Raw genomic sequence first — 21,907 nt, forward strand, 5'->3', positions numbered from 1 at the left:
AAAATTAAAAAAAAAAAAAAAAACTAAAAAGCCTGGTTTGCCTGATAGAAATATTGCCATTCTGACATTCTATTGACATCCAGTTGCATGGTATGAGTTTCTTCATTTCCTCATTATCAATCTGCAGGTGTTTTTATGTCTAATGAGTCTCTTAGGGGCAGCATATAGCTTTTGTTTGTTTGTTTGTTTAATCCATTTTTGATAGTTCTGGATATGGATGCCTGTTTCCTTCCAGGATTATGGAAGGTTTCTGCTTTTTATTTTTCATTTTTATTTATTTAATTTATTTTAAAAAAATACATCCAAGTTAGTTAACATACAGTGCACCAATGATTTCAGGAGTAGATTCCTTAATGTCCCTTACCATTAAGCTAATCCCCCATCCCAGAACCCCCTCCAGTAACACTTTGTTTGTTCTCCATATTTAAGAGTCTCTTATGTTCTGTCCCCCTCCCTGTTTTTATATTATTTTTGCTTCCCTTCCCTTATGTTCATCTGTTTTGTATCTTAAAGTCTTCATATGAATGAAGTCATATGATATTTGTCTTTCTCTGAGTAACTTCACTTAGCATAATACCCTCTAGTTCCATCCACGTAGTTGCAAATGGCAAGATTACATTCTTTTTGATTGCCAAGTAATACTCCATTGTATATATATAACACTTCTTCTTTATCCATTCATCCATCGATGGACATTTGGGCTTGCTATTATTTGTTGAAATAAATGTTCTGCCCTCTTTTCTCTTTTTCTTCTAATACTCTCATAATATAAATACTATTACATTTGATGGAGTCTCTGAGTTCCCCAAGTCAATAGTATTGCATGATTCTTCTCCTGTCTTTTACACAGGTTCATTATTTTTATTTCTTTTTCTTCTAGGTGACAAAGTCATTCCTCTGTTACTTCCAACCTGCTGTTCACTGCTAGCCTGTTTCCAATCTTTTCTTTTTTACTTAAAAAAAAAAAAACCTTTATTTTTTGAGAGAGATACAAAGAGTGAAAGCAGAAAAAAGGCAGAGAGAGAGAGGGAGAGAAAATACCTATCAGGCTCCATGCAGTCACTGCAGAGACCAAGTTGGGGTGGGATCTCCCAAACCATGACATCATGACCAAAGCCAAAATCAAGAATTGGATGCTTCATCAACTGACCCACCCAGGTATCCCTCAATCTCATTCATTGCATTGTTCATTCCTATTTGATTCTTTTTTTAAGTGTTTTAGCTCTCTGGCAAGGTTCTCACTATTTTTTCCTCAACCCACAGAATATCCTTATGAGTGTTGCCTTAAATTCTCCATCAAGCATGTTACTTATAACGGTTTCACTTAAATCTCTCTTCATGACCGTATCTTGTTGTTTCTCTAGGAGAAATTCTTCCATCTTGGCATCTTATCTAAGGTCTGCCTTCCTCTATATGTTAGAAAAGACAGTTATGTCTCCTGCTAGATCACTTAGACCAGTGGCCTACAGATGCTCTCCTTGACTGTTATGGACAGTGTAGGCTTCCTGGCCTGAACGTGGGAAGTCATAGCTAGGAAAACTGTGATCAGCTTGTGAATTGAGACCTGACATCAACTCCATCACAACTGAGGCCCTGAAGAACTGTCTGGTCAGGAAATGCAGTAGGGGCAAAAGCTTGTGCAAATCTGTTGGAGCAGGGGCCAATCTTGCTTGGACTGAGGAAAGCTTGACAGAGAACGGCAGTTCCCAGTCCTACATAGGGAGCTGGGGACTTGGAGTAGGCAAGGCAGACATCCAGTGTCCCTACGGAGCTATCTTCCCTCAGGTGGCTCTGTGTTTATGCTGAGGAGCAGGGGAAAGAAAGAGCTCAGGCTAGGTCTTAGTTCCTCAACAAGCATCTCAGTGAATGTTGCCTGTCAGGGATGTGCCTCTAGTGTAGCGAATAATCCCCCAACCCGTGTGTTCTAATCATTCTTCAGATGACCCCAGATTGTTTGCCTGACTTCTTTCCAGAAGCAGCACAGTACATTCTTGCCTGTATCCCAGCCAAGCCTGATGATCTTTAGAACTCCAGGCTTTAAGACAGGCTAGCTGCCAGAGCTCACAATATTCAGTCCTTGTCATGTTCCAAGCCAATGGTTTTGGGGAAACATTCTCCTTACGCATTCCTGTGTGTCCTCCTCTCTCACGTGACCTTCTCCTTGACCATGGCTCTCTGCCCTCTGCAGCACTGCAATCCTTCTCCCTAAACCATGCCTTTAAACTTTCTGCCTCTTCAGTGTGTGTGGACTCTTCTTTCTCATAAGTTGGGGAGTTTGTTTTGTCAGGGTTTAGGCCCATTTCTGGGATTTTTAGAATGATTTGTCAATTATCCAGTCTGTTCATGAGAAGTGAGGAGCCCAGGGTCCTGCTACTCCACTGCCATTGTTCTCCCCTCTGAAGATTCCCTATATAAAACTTACCCACAGTTTACAAATTTAGAGAATACAAACACAGCACAGAGAAATTAGTTGTGTTTCTACACAAAAAAACCCCTTACAATTTAACATAATAATTGAAGTAAAACCTACTTTAACACTATAAAATATTGTGCAGGAATTGAAAGAAGAAACAAATTGGAAACATATCTGTATTCTTGGACTGGAATACTTACTATTTGAGATGTCAATAGTGCTCAAAATGCTCTACTTATTTTACACAATCTCTATCAAAATCCCAATGTCATTTTTGATAGATATATCAAAATCCATCCAAACATTCATATGGAAGCTACAGGGTAACATACACCCAGAATAATTCCAGAAATGAAGGGCACCTTGGTGGCAAACGCTTCCTAATTTAAAGCATACTACAAAATATAGTTATCAAGATCACATCCTACAGACACAGAGACAGGCATAGAATAATGGACAAGTGATGCTGAGCTAGATGTGTACTTCTCCAGTGTTAACGTGTATGACAATGAACTGAAGTCTTATTAAATTCAGATTCTGATTTCAGGCTGAGGTCTGAGTTTCCATATTTCTCTCAAGTTGCAAGTTTTGCTAGCATATTCAGTTCAAAGACATGCTTTTAAATTCTAAAACAAAACAAACAAAGCAAAGGAAAGATAAGAAAAAACAATAAATCATGAGGACTTTGAAGTTAAAGACAATCGTGGAAATTACAACCTGTACCTCAAGAACAGTAAGAACATTGTTCTTGAACATTTACTACACGCTACAAACCATTAAACACTTTTTCATAAATTCCCCCATGAATCACAGTGACCGATGAGAACATTAGAACTGAGTTTCATCTTTCACAAGAATATCTTGGAAAAACTGTAGTAATAGTGTAGCTCAAGTTTTAGCCCAGATTGTCTGACTTTGAATTCGTCTAGTGGAACACACAGACCGCTATACAGAGGAAACCCTAAAAGAAGGTTCAGAGCAGTTCTCAAAGTGAAAAACATAATACAAACATAACTGAACCACAGAACTCATCACCACAAAGGGGAATAGGATACAACATAAAACATGAAACATACAAATTGAATAAAAAACAAATGGGATAGAATTGAACTGTTTTGGTCATTGAAACCAAGAAATGTTTTCAGGGACTTAAAACGTATAGATCTATTTATGGTGGAAGATTTTTGTGTCATCCAAACACACCACAGAGACAACACTCACATTGATACAACCGACGTAGCTATTGTTTGCGAATCCCCTAGTGTTTTCATAGTTTTTGTCTCATGGATCTTTTCTGCTGAATTTATTTTATATATTTAAGACCGTTGAGTCTCTATGATGCATTTTTTCCCTAGAGCAACAGAGAACTGATAAGGAACAGTACATCTGTGACAAGAGTATAGAATCAGATGGAAACTTTCAGCAGCAAGACCTGTCTGATTTACAATGTCCACTTTCAACACTAGTATCTTCAGCAAACATAAGAGAGAGCCTTATTTTCTAAAGAGACTAAAAACAACACGACACACAGAAGAGAATTTCCAGGTTAAATGAGGTGATTGATGTCCATCTTTCAGTAAGTCCTCCCAAGGAATTTAATGTTACATGGGAAAAATTATTAACCTATCGTGCAGGGATCTTGCAGGGAGCACAGAGCAAACGAAGTGCAGAGACCTGTAATGGTTCACAGTGGTGTCAGGTGCCCACCATTCCTGAAAGGACATATAATAACTGCTGGGAAATACATGTCCAGAGCAGCAAGGAAGTAAATAATGATGAAAAGAAACATGAAAACATGTTGACAGAAGCCCCAGTGCTCCTGCTGACTGATGTCTTTCTAATTTTTTTCTTTCAAGGATGATGTTCTTCTCTTCCATCATGAGAGTGCCCATAGCAAGGTACCTCTTCATATAAGCATTGTTCATCCAGTAAGGTAGAAGAGGGACAGGCAGAGTTTATCTAATGCCAGGGCTGAATCTATGGCTCCCTTACCTCACTTATCTCTCAAGTTTAACCAAAGAATGATTAAAATGTGATCCTTTTGAGGTGGTAGAAAAAGAGAAGAGGCACACCTCAAGTGGGAACCAAAAGATTGAATCAAGTCTCCATGATATCCAGCTTGAGTTCAGTCAAGGGCACTAAGTGTATTTACAAAATGAAACAAAACCACAAAAATACTTCTATAATCGGAAGGATACTGCCCTTCTAGGCTAAGATTGAGAACCTATGCTCCAGACAAAATTCCAGGCCTGCATCACAGAAAATGAGCAGTTTCAAAGGATTCTTAAACATGGGGAAGAGGACAAAATAGGTGAGCCCAAGGCCCTTCTCAATCTTCACTTGTCTCTCAAGCTGCCTCCACCTTTGCATGGAGTACTTTGTCAACCACTTTTATTTCTCCTTAATCTAGTCATCATGACAAAACTATTCTTGGAAATAGCTGGCTCTTTTAACAAGTACTTCAGGTACAACAGCTTCTGATTGCAATGTCCATTTCTTAGTTTGGAGCCAAGGCTTCCATAGCCTTTCAAAATATCAAGTTTTCCCTGTCCTTTTAGTAATTCCCATGGCTTCATGCTACAGGATCAAATCACATTTCTTCAAAAATCTGGCTAAAATGAGCATGGACAGAATATTTAATTGCACTTTCATGTTTCTCCAAAAGAATCCACTTCTGCAGAGAAGCCTTCAGAAGACATGTGCCTATTAGTACAGGCACTTTAGGAGGTGAGATATGAGAGAGAGCACACTGCAGGGCTAACAACTTAAGAAGCTCTCATAGAAATTATTATTCTTCATGTATCTCCTAGGCTGCTCAGGCTGTGAGGACTCCAGACTCCTCTAGATGCTCCTATTCACTTTTCCACTCAGCTGGGCACACTCCCCACTCTCCCATGTCCTACATTTCCTCCAGCAATTTACCTTCATTTCCATTTTGATAAAGATAAATTTGCTATCCTAAGTCTGCATTTTACTATGAACACCTAGGATGAGCATGATTTGGAGAGTAGGTTAAGCTTTCATTACAAGCAACTTCTTAACAAGAGTTTAACCTATATATATGTATATGTGTGTTGTGTATGTGTATTGGTATCTAATTTGTTTTCTCTTTGTTCTCTTAAAGTATACTTTATATACAATGTTATATCAGTTTAGATGTACAACTTGGTGATTTGACAACTCTATAGTGCTAATTATGTTCACCAGAAGTGGGCTACCATCTTTCACCATACAGTACTGTTATAATACTATCAAATGTATTCCCTGGGTCATACCTCTTATCACCATGACTTATTAATTCCCTAACTGGAATACTGTCCTTCCCTATCCCATTTACCCTTTTTGCCCATTCTTCCTCCCTGTTCCACTCTAGTAACCAAGTATTTCTACTTTTGTTGTCCTTTCTTGCCATTTGTAACAACATAGATAGACCTAGAAAGTATTATGCTATGTGACATAAATCAAAGAAAGAATATAATAGTATATCACATATATGTACAAATAAATAACAAAACAAATGCACAAACAAGAGGAGAAAATGAATATCTACTTTGTTTTGATAAAATTCATGGAGAATCTCGAGAACTATAAAAATTCCATAATTCCACATATTCCATAATGTAATATTGGTTTGTAACAATTTTCCAATCCTGGCTGAGGACAGGAGACTCCTAGATCAACATCCAAGGATCTTATGGTTCATGACACAGCAAACACCACAAACTTCTTGATCACTTTAATATCACTTGCCAGCGCCGCTCCCCCTCCTCCACTCCTACAGGTAGATGCTCCACATAGAGTGTGTTTGTGAGACCCTGAGCATAGGAAACCCCAGTATCTTCAAGGATCAAGGATCCAAATCTCCACCCAAGGAGGAGCACAAACCTCACATAACATACAAAGTATGTATAGAAGAGTTTTCGTTCTTTTTTTCTTTTTTCTTTTTTTAAGTTTATTTATTTATTTATTTTGAGAGAGAGAGTGGGGGAAAAGGGAGAAAGAGAGAGAGAGACAGAGAGAGAGAGAGAGAGAGAGAGAGACAAAGAGACAGCTGTAGAGACAATCCAAAGCAGGCACTACACTGTCAGCCTGGAGCCCAATGTGGGGCCCTAACTCACGCATTATGAGATCATGCCCTGAGCTGAAATCAAGAGTCAGATGTTTAACTGACTGAGCCACCCAGCTGCTCCTAGAAGTGTTTTCTTAAGGTACTTTTACAATCTTATCCCTGATTCTATATAAGATGCCAAGACACCACTTCCTAAGTATCTACCTGAATCCTAAATAAAAGGAAATCTTTGTCCATTGGTCTTTAAATATCTCCTTTGCAAGTCATTCCCTCTGGTCTCTTTATTGGCTACAAACAATGAACAGGAAATTGGGAGATAAAGAATACAATTACTGAGTTTAAAAATACACTAAAGGGTCAACAACAGACTTGATCAACCAGAGGAAAAAGTCAGACAACCTAAAGTACTCTTGTGTTAAATTAGATCCCAATGGAAAATGTGGAAAAGGACAGTCTAGGGATTCGTGGGACACCAACAAGTGATTTAATATGTACATTATGGGAACCACTGAGGAGGGGAGAGGGAGAGGTAGCAGAGCATTGACATGAATAATTAAAGTCTTGTAAGTGGAAAGAATAGACAAATGCAACAAGCTCAGTCAATTCTCAGTAGGATAAATGTCAAGATGTGAACACAGTGACACCTTATAATTAATCCATTAAAACTCACAGGTGAGAAGAGAAATTTGAACCAGCATGGCAAAAGCAACTCATCTCATCCAAGAGAGCTTCTATAAGATTAGTAATGGGGTTTTCAGTAGACATTATGGGAAGAAATGCACGGGCCAATGTATTCAAATATTGAAAGTTCAAAACATATCCACTAAGAATACCCTACCTGGCAAAAACTGTTTTCCATGAATGTAGAAATAGAGACTTTACCAAGTAAAAACCCCTCTACATTTACAAGTAGACCTCACGTACAAGAAATATTAAAGGAGGTCCTTCTGGTTGAAATAATTGGATTCTAAACAGTAACTGAAACCACATGAGAACATAAAACTCACTGCTAAATATAAAATTTACACAAGTATAGAAACCTGTAGTCTTGTAATGAGGTAGCATAAGTCGCTTTAATTTCTGCTACAATTTTTTCACCAAGAATATAATCTTAAATCTAAGTAACAAGGTACAAACATAAAAGACAGTATTTGTGATACCAGTAAATTAATGTGGGTGCAGGAGTGGAACTGATAAGTAGAATAATTTTGTATGCGTTTGAGAATATCAGTTTAAAATGGGTTTTTATATCTTTAAGATGTTTTAAGTAATCTCTGTGTAAACCACAATGAAAATACTACAGAAGACACACATTGCCAGGCACCTGGGTTGCTCAGTCAGTTAAGTGTCTGACATCGGCTCAGGTCATGATCTTGCAGTTGCTGAGTTTAAGCCCCTCATCAGGCTCTGTGCTGACAGCTCAGAGCTTGGAGCCTGCCTCAGATTTTGTGTCTCCCTCTCTTTCTGCCTCTTCCCTGCTCACTCTCTTTCTTGCTCTCACTCATTCTCAAAAATAAACATTAAAAAAAAAAACAGGAAGAGAAGACGCACAAGTGAATGAGAATGGTACCAAATAATGTCATGGGTATAACACCACAATAAAGGATAAAATATCTAAACTTGATACAGAGGTATAGATTTGTTGATTGATTGGTTGATTGATTGATTTATTGAGAACAAGCGAGTGAGCAAGCAGGGGTGGGGGTGAGGGAGAGATAATCCCTAGGAAGTTCTATACTCAGCCGGGATCCTGACACAGGGCTCAATTTCGTGACCCTGAGTTCATGACCTGAACTGAAATCTAGAGTAGGAAACTTAGCTGATTGAGTCACCCAGGCACCCTGGAGGTGTAGAATGTTTAAAAATTACTTTCAATTCAAAAAAGTGATTCTTTTGTGAAAGGACAATATAAAGTCACCAATAAATACATGATGAAAAAATTGTCTATTCATATGACAACTCACCTAGACATAAAACATTCACTGACCATTAACCAAGGAAAGAAATAAACAAGATGAGTCCCAAAGTGTTTATGAGTCATATTTTTACAAAGAAATACATACATAATTTTACTGGTAAAGACCATGGTTGATTCATATTTGACATAAACTCACATTGTCCTAAAATGTACTAGATGAACATTGTCATCATATAACAAAATACACAGTTAAAAAGGAAACTACAACTAAGTTGTGAAAAGTCCCATACAAAAAAAAATCACATTATTATAGAATGCAAAACCAGAATAAAACAACATTTAACTGAAAACAGTCTACATAAAAGAAACAGATTAATCCTTTAAAAGGAAACCTACTATGTAACTACAACTTTCAACTATGACTGTGCACCCATGAAAAAGGAGCATTTGAATTATTGGCATGTCTTCATTGACAGCAAAATAGGAAAAATATTCATTAAAATCAACCATAAAATACTCTAATAAAAACTTTTACAAATACACACTTAAAAGACATTAAAAATGTATAATTCTATTAATATATTCCTCCTCTTACACAGAGTGTAAGGGCATAATCCATTCTTTAGTACCAAGCTGACAAACCAAAACCTTTCATTTCTAAATAAGCAAACACCATCAAAGTTGCAAAATATACTAACAATCACTTTATAAAAAAAATAAATATTTGGGATGAAATTCAGATACATTCTGAGGAAAGCAAAAAAAAATCTCATGATGAATTCTTCCTGAAGTAAAATTACATTTATGAACAATCCTTTTATATATGTATATATATAAAATTCCATAAGGATNTCCACACCGACAGCGGACAGTCCAATGCAGGGCTCAAACTCATGAACCATGAGATCATGAACTGAGCCAAAGTCCAATGCTAAAATGACTGAGCTGCCCAGGCATTCCTCTACCTCACTTCTAATAAAGCACATAATCATGTCACATAGAACTTTTGATCTAAAACAATGAGAGATGAATCTCAGATACAACTCCTATACAATTAGAAAGTGAAAACCCATGTAGAAAAAGTCATAGAACTTCGTATTATACAAGGCAAAATTAGAAAATGATGCAATTACTAAGACAACCATTGAGACTTTATCGGAGGCTGTGAGTTCTAACTTCTAAATGTTCTACCTCCCTTATGGCACTGATATCTAAGAATGCTAGGATACTCATAGATACCTTATATGACTTAACTATTGAGGAATGGGACACATAGAGTGGAAATTTCAAATTTTAGTTAATGCAAAGAGAAATGAACTTTTGATGTGAAATAAAGTTTTCATTTTTCTTTTATTAGGGAGGTGCTCTGTTACCTGATGAAATTACTGCGCCTCAATTTTATACAACTAAGATAAAAGCCTCTGTAACATTGGAAAGCATAAACCAGAAATCAAGTGATCTCTGTCCCCAGTGTTCCTGGGAGTTGTGCACCAAACCCCAATATTCCCACCACTACCCTGAAACACTTCTTTTTTTTTTTTTAATGTTTTATTTATTTCTAGGAGAGAGAGAGAGAGACAGCGTGAGCAGGGGAGGGTCAGAGAGAGAGGGAGTCACAGACTGAAACAGGCTCCAGGCTCTGAGCTGGCAGTCAGCACAGAGCCTGACGCGGGGCTCGAACCCACGAACGCGAGATCATGACCTAAGCGAAAGTCGGATGCTCAACCGACTAAGCCACCCAGGCGCCCCTACCCTGAAACACTTCTCACAGGACACAAAATAAAATTCTAAAATGACTTAGCATAGAATCCCTCAGAAATACAGAGATTTCCTCTGGAACCCTCAAAGCAATGGAGAAGCTCTCAGATTATGAAGGCCCTCACACAGCAAAGAGAGTCACCTGACCACTGAGGATGTGATGGACATTCACTGGAGCAGGAGAATCTTTAGAGAATGTAAGAACATGATAGTATTGGGTAGCAGATATTCCTCTGTGAGAGGGAGAAAACTAGGTTTCTCAAACTAATTTCCATTCACGGAGAGCAATCTGACCAAATTTTAGGGTCTATCTTCCTCATTCACATTTGGACCTCACCTCTGTCATCTGCTTCCTTCCCACCTACCTGGGAAGGTGTCCTTTCTCTTCACATCCCACAGGTCTTTCTCTTGCTCCAAAAAGATGACCAGGTCTGGCTTCCCAACAATGAGACCTGTTTATTAACAAAAGAAAAATGAGTAATACTGCAGATTCTCATTTTCAATCCATGATTGTGCTGAGTAGACAATCAAGGACATGAAAGAATTTTAGAAAATGATTTCCCAAATGCAATTGCCCAAGGAACAGCCCCTTTACAACATGCAGGAGGAGCTTCAAATTTTCACATCATGATCTCTCCTTCCAAGTCTTACCAATGCAATAAGGAGTAGAAATTGGTGGCTAAGATGTGGGTGGTACCATTTGATGTCATTCATTGTTTAGAATTGCCACTAATCCACATAAATGACGATGGTATCTTAAGGAAGGAGAAGCTAAAGCTAAGGAAACATCATGAAGATATTTCTCTACATCTACAAACACCTAATGCTATCCCTACTGCAGGGATCTGAATCCCAGTCATGCAATGAGCAATAGTAAGAGATGGTCTTCAAAGGAAGGAACACAACCTCGACCACGGCTTGAGAGCTCTGGAAGGAATTGTCCTCACCCAAGAAGAGGAGGTGTCCATAGGTCTCTAACATCACATCTCTGTACAGTTCCCGCTGACTGTGGTTCAGGCGTCCCCATTCTTCCTGAGAGAATTCTATGGCCACATCCCTGAATGTCAGCTGTCCCTGCAACAAATACCAGTTATCCAGTGGCCAAAGGCAGCATTCATATTGATACCTATGATGAAAGAGAGAGTTAATGTCACCAGCTAGACCCTACGACCTGACCTTCATGGCTTACCTGCTTGTGACTACCAATCTTAATCCCTCATTTTATTTAACCTCTTTTTTATACCTTATCTTCTGCTGCTGGCAAAATACTCCATAGGCATAGCATCCTGTGCTGGAAACAGGAGCCAACAAAATGTAATGACTACAACGAAGAGCTTGGGGAGGACCATTTTGAACTTGCACCCAAGCTGATGGACTATGGAGTAACCATGGAGTAAGAAAGTTACCTTGACCTCCTTGTANCCCATTTTGAACTTACCCTCCACTTGCACCCAAGCTGATGGACTATGGAGTAACCATGGAGTAAGAAAGTTACCTTGACCTCCTTGTAATATCAAAATCTCCACCCAAGGAGGAGCACAAACCTCACCTAACATACAAAGTATGTATTGAAGTGTTTTCTTTTTTTTTAGTTTATTTATTTATTTTGAGAGAGAGAGAGGAGGGGGGCAGAGAGAGAGAGAGAGAGATTGAGAATCCAAAGCAGGTTCTATGCTGTCAGCATGGAGCCTGATGTGGGACTCGAACTCATGAATCGTGTGAGATCATGACCTGAGCTGAAATCAACAGTCAGACACTTAACTGAACGAGCCACCCAGGGGCTCCCAGAAGTGTTTTCTTAAGGCACGTTTACAATCTTATCCCTCGTCCTATATAACATGCCAAGACACCACTTCCTAATTATCCACCTGAATCCTAAATAAAAGGAAATCTTTCCCTCTTGGTCTTTAAGTCTCTACCTTGTAAATTATTCCCTCTGATCTCCTTATTGGCTACAAATCAAGTTTCCTTTGTGTGATAACCCCAGCTTCTATACTTTCTATCTATGACTCTTTAATATTTGAGGACTTAAGACACTCAAATATGTCAATTATGTGATTGTTTTCATTTTCTGAAAATATAAAGAAGTAAATAGAAGGGCATTTCTGTGACCTGAGTATGGAGTAAAGGAAAAACTTACGTGGGCATTTTTTGTTATTGTTGTTATTCTAATCATGTTTGCTGTTTTCTGTCTTGTCTCTGCATCTGGTGATAACACGCTTTCACTCCCATAACTTCAACGGGACAGGTGATTCTTTCTACTCCAGGCAAGTCCCATATGTTATCAATTCTAAAGACAGCTGCCTTAGCCTTTCCTAACTCCTAGTAAATTCTCAACTGAACTACCTTGACTCATAGGTAGGGACATCTTTATGCCCCTATCAGCATGAAGAAGGTACAGAAGATGAGTCCTTCCATCTTTAACAACCTTAAAGATTTAAGGGTCAAAGTCATTCAAGGGGGGAAATGATGAGGATTATAAAGTCAAGAGACATGTAGCTTAGATAAAATTTTCTTACACTTTGCAGCCCACTGATAGAAACCTGAGACATGCAGAATATGCCCTTCCTCTAGGAACTCATAGCTGCTTTCGTGACTTAATGTTTATTTTTTATTAGATACTCGAGACAGGCAGGGTATGGAATTCCTTTATCAATGGGCTGCAAGTTGTAATGAAATTTCTTCTGCCTTCATTCTCATCAGAAATTACAAGCAAAGAGAAACTCGGAAGAAAGAAGTTTCCAGGTTTCTGCACATCGTTCGGGAAATGTAAGATCCTTGATAATAATAGGAGGGAAAATATGAACGTTATAGAGCAGAAATCTGGCAGAGAGCACCAAGTCAATAAAAGAAATGAACACCAGCTGTCATGAAACAAATTGCTATCTAAGTGCCTAAGACACACCAAAGGACATATAATCACTGTTGTGTTCTCCTGACCCCCAAACAGTAAATCAGATTATCAATCTAATTATGAGAATACAGTGGATTTATTCAAAATTCAATTACATATACTTTAAGTAGAGGCTGCTTTAAGGCAAACAGGCTTGAGCAATGGAATGTAGAGGTCCTTTGGGCCCACCTGGCTGAATACAGAGGAGCCCAGCAAGTGATCTGCCTCAAAATATCTATAGGCCCTAACAAAGGGCTACTTACAACCAGGCAGAATGACCAAATAAGGGCAAATTCCTAAGTCACCATACATCTTCATCTTCCCCTTTAAAAACAGCCCCAACTCACTGCCTCATGGCAGACAGCCTCTCCTCTGCTGTCCTGTTATTCGCCTGAAGTATAGTCATAAATCTATCACTTTATTCTGCCACAGGTGAATTGTTTTCACTGCTCATGCCCTCAGCTTTCACAGGATCATCGACCCATATTTGGTAGCCCCCACTGAATGGGAGTAACATCACATTTAGATGCTTGTTTCCATGTCCTGTAATATCTAGTATATTAAATAGAGTATCACTTTCACATTTTTATATTTTTATTATTTTTAATAGTTTATTGTCAAGTTGGTTTCCATATAACACCCAATGCTCATCCCCACAAGTGTCCCCCTCCATGCCCATAACCCCCCTTCCCCTCCTCCCAACCCCCATCAGCCCTCAGTTTGTTCTCAGCATTCAGGAGTCTCTCATGGTTTGCCTCCCTCCCTCTCCCCCACTATTTTTCCCCTTNTTGTTTCTCATTGCCATGTAGTTTTCACATTTTAAAGAGCAAGACTGCCCTCCTTTTTTTGAGAACCTTCCAAGTTATTCTGGGCCTCATATCCATCCTGTGTCTTTTTGCATTTATTTTTTGGTGCAAAAAGGTGGTTTCTGGGGCGCATGGGTCTAAGTTGGTTAAGCNTGGCAATAAACTATTTGTAAAAAAAATAAAAACGTTAAAAAAAACTTTTTTAAAGTGGTTTTATTATAGCACAAGGAGAGGACCTGTGGTCAACAAGAGGCACGCTGGGGTTGTGAAGAGTGATCGCGTATATAGTTTGCAGTCGGGGGAGGTAAAGACAGAAGACAGGTCTATGTCAGGACTTCCAAATGCTAAAGAGGACTCATAAGATATTAGAGGCCTTGTGTTGTGTTTTCTTAATCCTGGTCTACAGAAAGGTACTGAAGGGGGAACCTAAGGGGAAAGTGTTCTCCTTGACTGAAATCCCAGGACCAGACCCCATCAGCAATAGGAATCTGGACTCCGTGCGTTCCACTGCGGATCTGTCATAAGGAAATATTTTCAAAACTCGCTGGGCTTTGATTCAAAGTGACAATTGTTGATGCTCTGCTGGAAGCCAGGTTGGAGAGAAGGGAGAGAAGACTCTGGGTTATAAGAGAGAAGTGTTCTAAAGATTTAACCTTGAGTACCATTTCTGAGAAGGTTTAAATACTTAAGTGAAAACATGAAGCGGAACATCAGAAGTTACAGAAACCAACATTTGCAATTTTTAAATGCATGGAATTTTAGGAGAAAAAGATGACAGAGCCTCTGACCTGGGACACTAGGCTTACCTGAGAGCTGGCCATTCCTTTTCTTTCACCTCGTCCTCGAGATTACTTTCTCAGAAGGTATTTGTGGAGAAATCACAGCTGCATTAGGAGGAAATGCCCTTAAAGGCACCAACACAAGCTTTTCACTAGTAAACTATTCACCGGCAGACAGGATATTAAATTCAGAAAGGCCCAACTTCCTAGTTTTTTTTGTGTCAGGATACTTTCAGAAATTAGAAGCTCCTACTTTCAGACCAGTCTCTGAGTTTTCCTTCTGTGCTTTCAGGAGCTTCTCCTTCCAAAGACACCCACAAATTCTGCTTGAGCATAGGCATACTTTGCTACATGAACCTGACCCTCCCTAACTCCTACAGAAGAGACCCAGGTACCTCTCCTTGAACAAAAGCCTGCACTCAAACTGTCATAAATTAATGGAAAGCCTTCCTCCTTAACGCTGGCCTCACTTAGAATCACCTGGAGAACTTAAACAACACAGTTGTTCCCACCCACGCCAATTGATAGACTCTGAGGAGGAGCGCACCAGGAAGGATTGGTTTGGAAGCTCCACACAGGATCATATTGGGAAGCATTTGAGAAAATAAGAAAGGCTATGGTTGTTATCCAGATTTAAATCCATTTTTTCTGCACTGATCAGAATTTCTAGACATTGCAGGGAAAAACAGTATTACAAATTTAAGAGCTTTAGGAACCATTAGCTCTTTAGCCAACCTTTTCCATGTCTTCCTCAGTCCCAATGATCAGGCTCCAAGGAGCCACAGAGGTCTTCCCAATCCCCCTTCTCAATTGGCTTGGAGAAACTACTCTCTGCACTGGGAATAAAAGTGTCTCTGTCCTTACTGACACTTGAGCTACACTCTTAGTGCTCAACCCAATGCTACCACACAGCCCCTGCCTCAGAGAACTAAAACAGTTCAAAGAACATGGGTCTTCCATAAATAACAATGGGTCCCTTTCTGTCTAGGCCTTTTGAGCATTACACACCCATTTCTCCTTAGTTCATCTGCCCCAAATTCATTTACTTGACTGAGGCTTCTTTGAAAAATGTCATACCAGAATTTCTTTTTCCCCAAAAAGGAGAAAAATCTAGAATTTGACAGTAGTAACCGTATTTGGAAACAAGGGAAAATAAATGATGCTTCAAGATGTTTTCTATGCTCTGTCCCTCATGGCATTATAGCTGACGGTAGGGGTAATGATCATTTATTCCTATCGGATCAGCTGCCGTCCTCTCGGTGAGAAAAATATTCAACCAATACTGGCACAAGCCACAGTGCATCACCCATCAAATTTCAAATACATCCCTTTATACTCTGTCTACAATTAATCATTGCCATATAAATAAAGAAACTCTTCAGGGCATCAACCACATAATAGAGTATTACAATAAGGAGGCTCAGGGCCTCCTTATTCCCTATACCAGTCCCTGTAACACCTGGAGTGTACCTGTGAGAAAACCCAAAGGCTGAGGATGGAAGTTTGATTATGACCTCTCAGCAGCAAATAACATTGTTATCTTTTTGTATTCTGTTGTTCCCAACCCTTATGCACTAGTGACATCCATTCCCACTGAAAAACATTTTCTTCTCAGAAATTGACCCATGCAGTGCTTTTTAAAAACATTCCAGGGGAAGAATGGCAATACACTGTCAGTAATCCTCAGAGTAACACAGAAGTTCCATTCTATATTTGACAACCTTAAAGGCTACATTGGATGATAGCGAGTTTCCTGCAGTCTCCCCTTTGTAACAATATGTACATGATTTTGTTCTCTGCCCCCTTCTCAAGGTTCTTTGCATGACACCAGCATACACCTGTGAAAACTTGTGGCTTTAAAGAGACATAAAGTGCCCAAAGAAAAATTGCAGTTTGCTCAAAGCCAGCTTAGATATTTAAGGTACCTGCTGTCATAAAAGGATTAGATTTCAAGGCATCCTGAAAATCAAAAACCTAAAACTAAGTACCAATTCTGAGGCTTTCTCAGACTGGTTATTGCTGAAATTTGATTCCAAATTTCTCTCTTATAGTTCAAAGTGCATATGCTTTACTAAAAAAGGACAAACCTAACCCTATTATTTGGAAAGAAGGGGATGGGATAGTAATTGAGACTTTAACAAAACATCTAAATCTATAAAGAACTTCTCAAACTAAATACTGAAAAAACAAGCAACTCAGTTAAGAAATAGGCAGAAGACACGAATAGACACTTTTTGAAGACAGTAAGATGGTTAACAGACACATGAAAAGGTGCTCAACATCGCTCATCATCAGGGAAATACAAATCAAAACAATGACTAGCTACCACCTCCCACCTGTCATAATGGGTGAAATTAACAACACAAGAAATAACAGGTGTTGACAAAGATGCAGAGAGAGAGAGAGAGAGAACCCTGTTTCACTGCTGGTGGGAATGCAAAGTGGTGCAGCCACTCTAGAGAGCAGGATGAGGTCCTAAAATAATTAAAAATATGCAGCACCTGGGTGACTTGGTGGGTTAAGTGTCCAGCTTTGGCTCAGTTCATGATCTCATGGTTCATTAGTTTAAGCCCTGCGTTGGGCTCTGTGCTGACAGTTCAGAGTCTAGAGCCTGCTTCAGATTCTGTGTCTCCCTTCTCTCTCTGCCTCTCCTCTGCTTGTGTTCTGTCCCTCTCTGTCTCTCAAAAGTGAATAAACATTAAGAAATTTTTAAATAACTCAAAACAGAATTAGCGGTTCTTGGGTTCCTCAGTTGGTTGAGTGTTCAACTCTTGATTTTGCCTCAGGTCTTGATCTCATGGGCATGGGGCCAGCCCCACATGCAGCTCCACTATGAATATAGAGCCTTTCTCCCTGTCTCTCTGCCCCTCCCTGACTCACACTTGCTCACTCGCTCTCTCAAATAAACATTTAAAAACACAACAGCAATTTAGTTTCAGTCCACGGTGCCCAAAAAGATAGCTGTATGATTTAATCTTCCTAAATTTCTTAATACTTGTTTTGTAGACTAGCATGTTATCTATACAGGATAATGAGCCATATACCGCAGATGTTTTGGGTTTAGGACTCATTTATGATTTTCATGCTGTGCATGCACAAGCTGAGGGGCAACACATTGACAGGAAGAGTGTCACAAATAGATTGTCTCTGAGATAACAGGTACCCCAAGCATCCTTGTCCTAGGAAGCCTCTTGGTAGCTTTTTATACCTCTCTTCCATCATTGCAATTTTTCTCTTTTTCATTAGACCACCTGAGAGCAAGTGAACAATTGGAGCTAAATCAATGCCATTTTCCCCAACTGCCAGCTCCTTTATTGTCTTGCATGATGATTACTGTGTATTCAGGCTTTTCTCTGTATCCTGGAGAAATTACAGAACTTCCCCATCTCCGGAGAAAAATGTAATCTATTCTTCTTCATGTCAGTCAATTATATATTCATGCCTCCAAGAGTGTTTTGTACAATTGCAAGCCAGTGACATTGTAAGCAAAATTGTGAATAACGTAATCTATTCTAGGGGTGTCTGGGTGATGCAGTCGGTTAAGTCTCCAACTCTTGATCGCAGCTCAGGTTATGATCTTGTGGTTTGTGAATTAAAGCCCCACATCAGGCTGTGCACTGATGGTAACAAGCCTGCTTGGAATTCTGTTTCTTCTCTCTGTTCCTTCCCTGCTTTTACTCTCTCTCTGTCTTAAAATAAATCAATAAATAAACTAATAGCAAAGGTAATCTATTCTAGGAATAAATAATAAATTATAGGCATAGAATAAACCCATTATAATTATTATATGAGCAGCTGTACAATATTTAAATATAATTTATTATCAAACTGACTTACATACAACACCCAGTGCTCATCCCAACAAGTGCCCTCCTCCATGCCCACCATCCATTTTCCCCTTTCTCCCGCCCCCCCCATCAACACACAGTTTGTTCTCTGTATTTAAGAGTCCCTTATGGTTTGCCTCGCTCCCTCTCTGTAACTATCTTTTGCCCCTTCCTTTGCCCTCTGGCCTTAAGTTTCTCAAGATCCACCTATGAGTGAAAAATATGATATCTGTCCTTCTCTGACTGACTTATTTCACTCAGCATAACACCTTCCAATTCCATCCATGTTGCTGCAAATGGCAGGATTTCACTCTTTCTCATTGCCAAGTAGTATTCTATTGTATATATAAACCACATCTTCTTTTTCCATTCATCAGCTGATGGACATTTAGGCTCTTTCCATAACTTGGCTATTGTTGAAAGCGCTGCTATAAACATTGGGGTACATGTGCCCCTAATGCATCAGCACTCTTGTATTAACTGAGTAAATTCCCAATAGTGCTATTTCTGGGTCATAGAGTAGTTCTATTTTTAATTTTTTGAGAAATCTCTACACTGTTTTCCAGAGCAACTGCACCAGTTTGCATTCCCACCAACAGTGGAAGAGGGTTCCTGTTTCTCCACATCCTCGCCAGCATCTATAATTTCCTGATTTGTTCATTTTAGCCACTCTGACCAGCATGAGGTGGTATCTCAGTGTTTTGATTTGTATTTCCCTGATGACGAGTGATGTTGAGTATCTTTTCATGTGTCTGTTGGCCAACTGGATGTCTTCTTTGGAAAAGTTTCTATTCATGCCTTCTCCCCATTACTTCACTGGATTATTTGTTTTTCAAGTGTTGAGTTTTGTAAGTTCTTTATAGAGATTTTGGGTAATAGCCCTTTATCCGATATGTCATTCACAAATATCTTTTCCCATTCTGTTGGCTGCCTTTTAGTTTTGTTGATTGTTTACTTTGCCATGCAGAGGTCCAATAGTTCATCTTTGCTTTTAATTCCCTTGCCTTTGGAGATATGTCGGGTAAGAAATGGCTGTGGCTGAGGTCAACGAGGTTGTTGCCTGCTTTCTCCTCTAGGGTTTTGATGGTTTTCTGTCTCAGATTTAGATATTTCATTCATTTTGAGTTTATTTTTGTGTATGATGTAAGTTAAGTGGTCTAGTTTCATCCTTCTTCATGTTGCTGTCTAGTTCTCCCACCACCATTTGCTAAAGAGACTGTCTTTTTTTCCATTGGATACTCTTTCCTGCCATACACTTGTGAGTCCAATTCTGGGTTCTCTATTCTATTCCATTGGTCTATGGATCTGTTTTTGTAAGCAGTTTTACAATTATGTTGTTAATGGTCTCAGCAATCAGGCGAGAGTCTCATCAGTAATATAACAGTTTGTCCCATAATAATGATGAAATACTTGAAATTATCTTTGAATGTGTATCTTTCAGAAAGAGAGGTTGTAGTTACCCAACACTATCTGGGTATGGGGTTTGAAGACAGTTGCACAAAGACAGTTAACATGTTGGATGGTCCTTCAAGAATTGTCTCTATAATGGAACTGAGTGGAGATGAAGCTGTAGGGAAAGTGAGGTTTTAGGGAATGCAGGCATTGGAGACCAAGTGGTGAACACTGTGCTTTGTATCTAGGAGAAATGCTGAAGCCTTGATAGACAAAATGCTCATGGAAATATTACCATGTTTAAGTCTTTTATTATAATTGTAATAGTAAACTGCAAGGAACAGAAGAAAATGAAGGTAGATGTGTCAGCTGATATATATAAAAAGAATGCTGGTAGGTAGCAAATAATGAATAGACATTTCCTGTCTGAGATTAATTTAAATGGATTAGATATGCTGAAGTTCACTTGGTCTATGTTAAGCTTTGATTCCAACTGACACTTTTGAAAACAAACAGTTTACAAGGATAGTCTTCAAAAAGTCTCAATTTTCTTAAAATGTTAACTTATTTATTTTGAGAGAGAGAGAGAGGCAGTGAGAGCAGGAGAGAGAGAATCCCAAACAGGCTCTGTGTTGTCAGAGCAGAGCCTGATGTGGGTCTTGATCTCACAAACCCTGAGATCATGATCTGAGACAAATGAAGAGTCAGATGCTCAACCAACCAAGTCACCCAATTTCATGTCAATATGATTCTTAGTTTAGGCATAACAACACTATATGGGAAAGGAATTCTTACACCCCAAAAAGGGAACAGGACATTCTTGCTCCATGGTGGGTTCAAGAGCCAACCCATTCACCTTGTTTTCCTTTTCTGAACATCTCGTGGTCACTCAGGTTTTAAAAAGGAAATGTACATAGACCTTGTGAAATGGAAAGAGGACCCAGTAATACCTTCAACTGTCTCTATTTTGACCTCCGTCTCTACTTTCTTACTGATCCATTTCTTCCTAGTTCATCTTTTAGCTCAGACAGGTGCCCCGGCAGCCAAAGCATCCCAGGAGGGGGAAGGAAACTACCCCCTCAGACCTCCATCCTTCTTGGTGAGTCACAGATAGAATCTACACCAGCTGTGGTTGTCACACAAAGGAAGCTTGATTTGCAACAAGTAAGGAGCTCACAGGGAATAACTTCCAAAGCTGAGACGTAAAGAGAAAAGGGGAATAGTTTCCTTTTACTTAGGGTTAGGGTGGATATTTAGAAAGGGAAGCCCATCTTCTTATGTAGAGCTGGGTAGACGGTTGTACAGGGACCTTAAGGAAACAGTTTTATACATATTTTGTTATGTAAATGAGGCTTTTGCTCCTCCTTGGGTGGAGATTTTAGTATTATAATGAGGTAATGATAACTGTCCTCCCTCTATGATTTTCTCCACTGTCCCTGTGCTTATGTGTGATTCAGGGATTGAACTCAAGTTGGGTGTGTATAAACTCTTTCTCTGGGAAGACATTACCTTTTGTATAGTTTCCGTTTGCATCACAGAAGGCTGTGCCCTGGGGTGTTTTTCCTGAAGTAAAAGATAAGGTGGAATGGAGAAATTAGTAGGTACAGCAGGTAAGCAGTGAAGATCAGGTCTTGGGGTCCAGGTGGGGACATTAACTCCCTCTTTCATTTTAGGTACCATTATGAACACTGCTTATGGCCACTTGATAACTGTATTATTTATTGCAGGGACTGCTGACCTACAGGGATGTGGCCATAGAATTCTCTCAGGAGGAGTGGGGATGCCTGAGCCACAGTCAGCGGGAACTGTACAGGGATGTGATGTTAGAGAAGTATGGACACCTACTCTTTCTGGGTGAGGATAACTCCTTCCAGATTTCCCAAACCACACTCAAGGTTTTGTTCCTTCCTCCAAAGGAAGACTCTCTCTTGGAAGCTTCCTCCATGCATGACTGGGATTCAGATCCCTGCAGTAAGAGAAAGAAGTAGGGGTTTGTAGAATAGAGAAATACCTGCACGGTGTTTCCTTTTCAGCTTTAGCTTCCCCTTCTTT

The 21,907-nt window shown here is 39.4% G+C and overlaps 1 protein-coding gene across 1 annotated transcript in view; it reads right to left on the bottom strand.

The window, feature by feature from the left end:
- LOC144233707 (uncharacterized) overlaps positions 1-14,678 on the bottom strand; it is a 19,372-nt gene extending 4,694 nt beyond the window's left edge. Inside the window, exons 1-3 of the mRNA XM_077766714.1 lie at positions 14,664-14,678; positions 11,106-11,232; positions 10,524-10,610 (exon numbers count right to left, since the gene is read on the bottom strand). Coding sequence (XP_077622840.1) covers positions 10,524-10,610; positions 11,106-11,232; positions 14,664-14,678 — 229 coding nt within the window. The remainder of the gene's footprint in view (positions 1-10,523; positions 10,611-11,105; positions 11,233-14,663) is intronic.
- Positions 14,679-21,907: the final 7,229 nt, after the last annotated feature.

This window comes from Crocuta crocuta, unplaced genomic scaffold (genome assembly GCF_008692635.1).
Source record: "Crocuta crocuta isolate KB4526 unplaced genomic scaffold, BGI_CrCroc_1.0 scaffold434, whole genome shotgun sequence".
Classification (NCBI taxonomy): domain Eukaryota; kingdom Metazoa; phylum Chordata; class Mammalia; order Carnivora; family Hyaenidae; genus Crocuta; species Crocuta crocuta.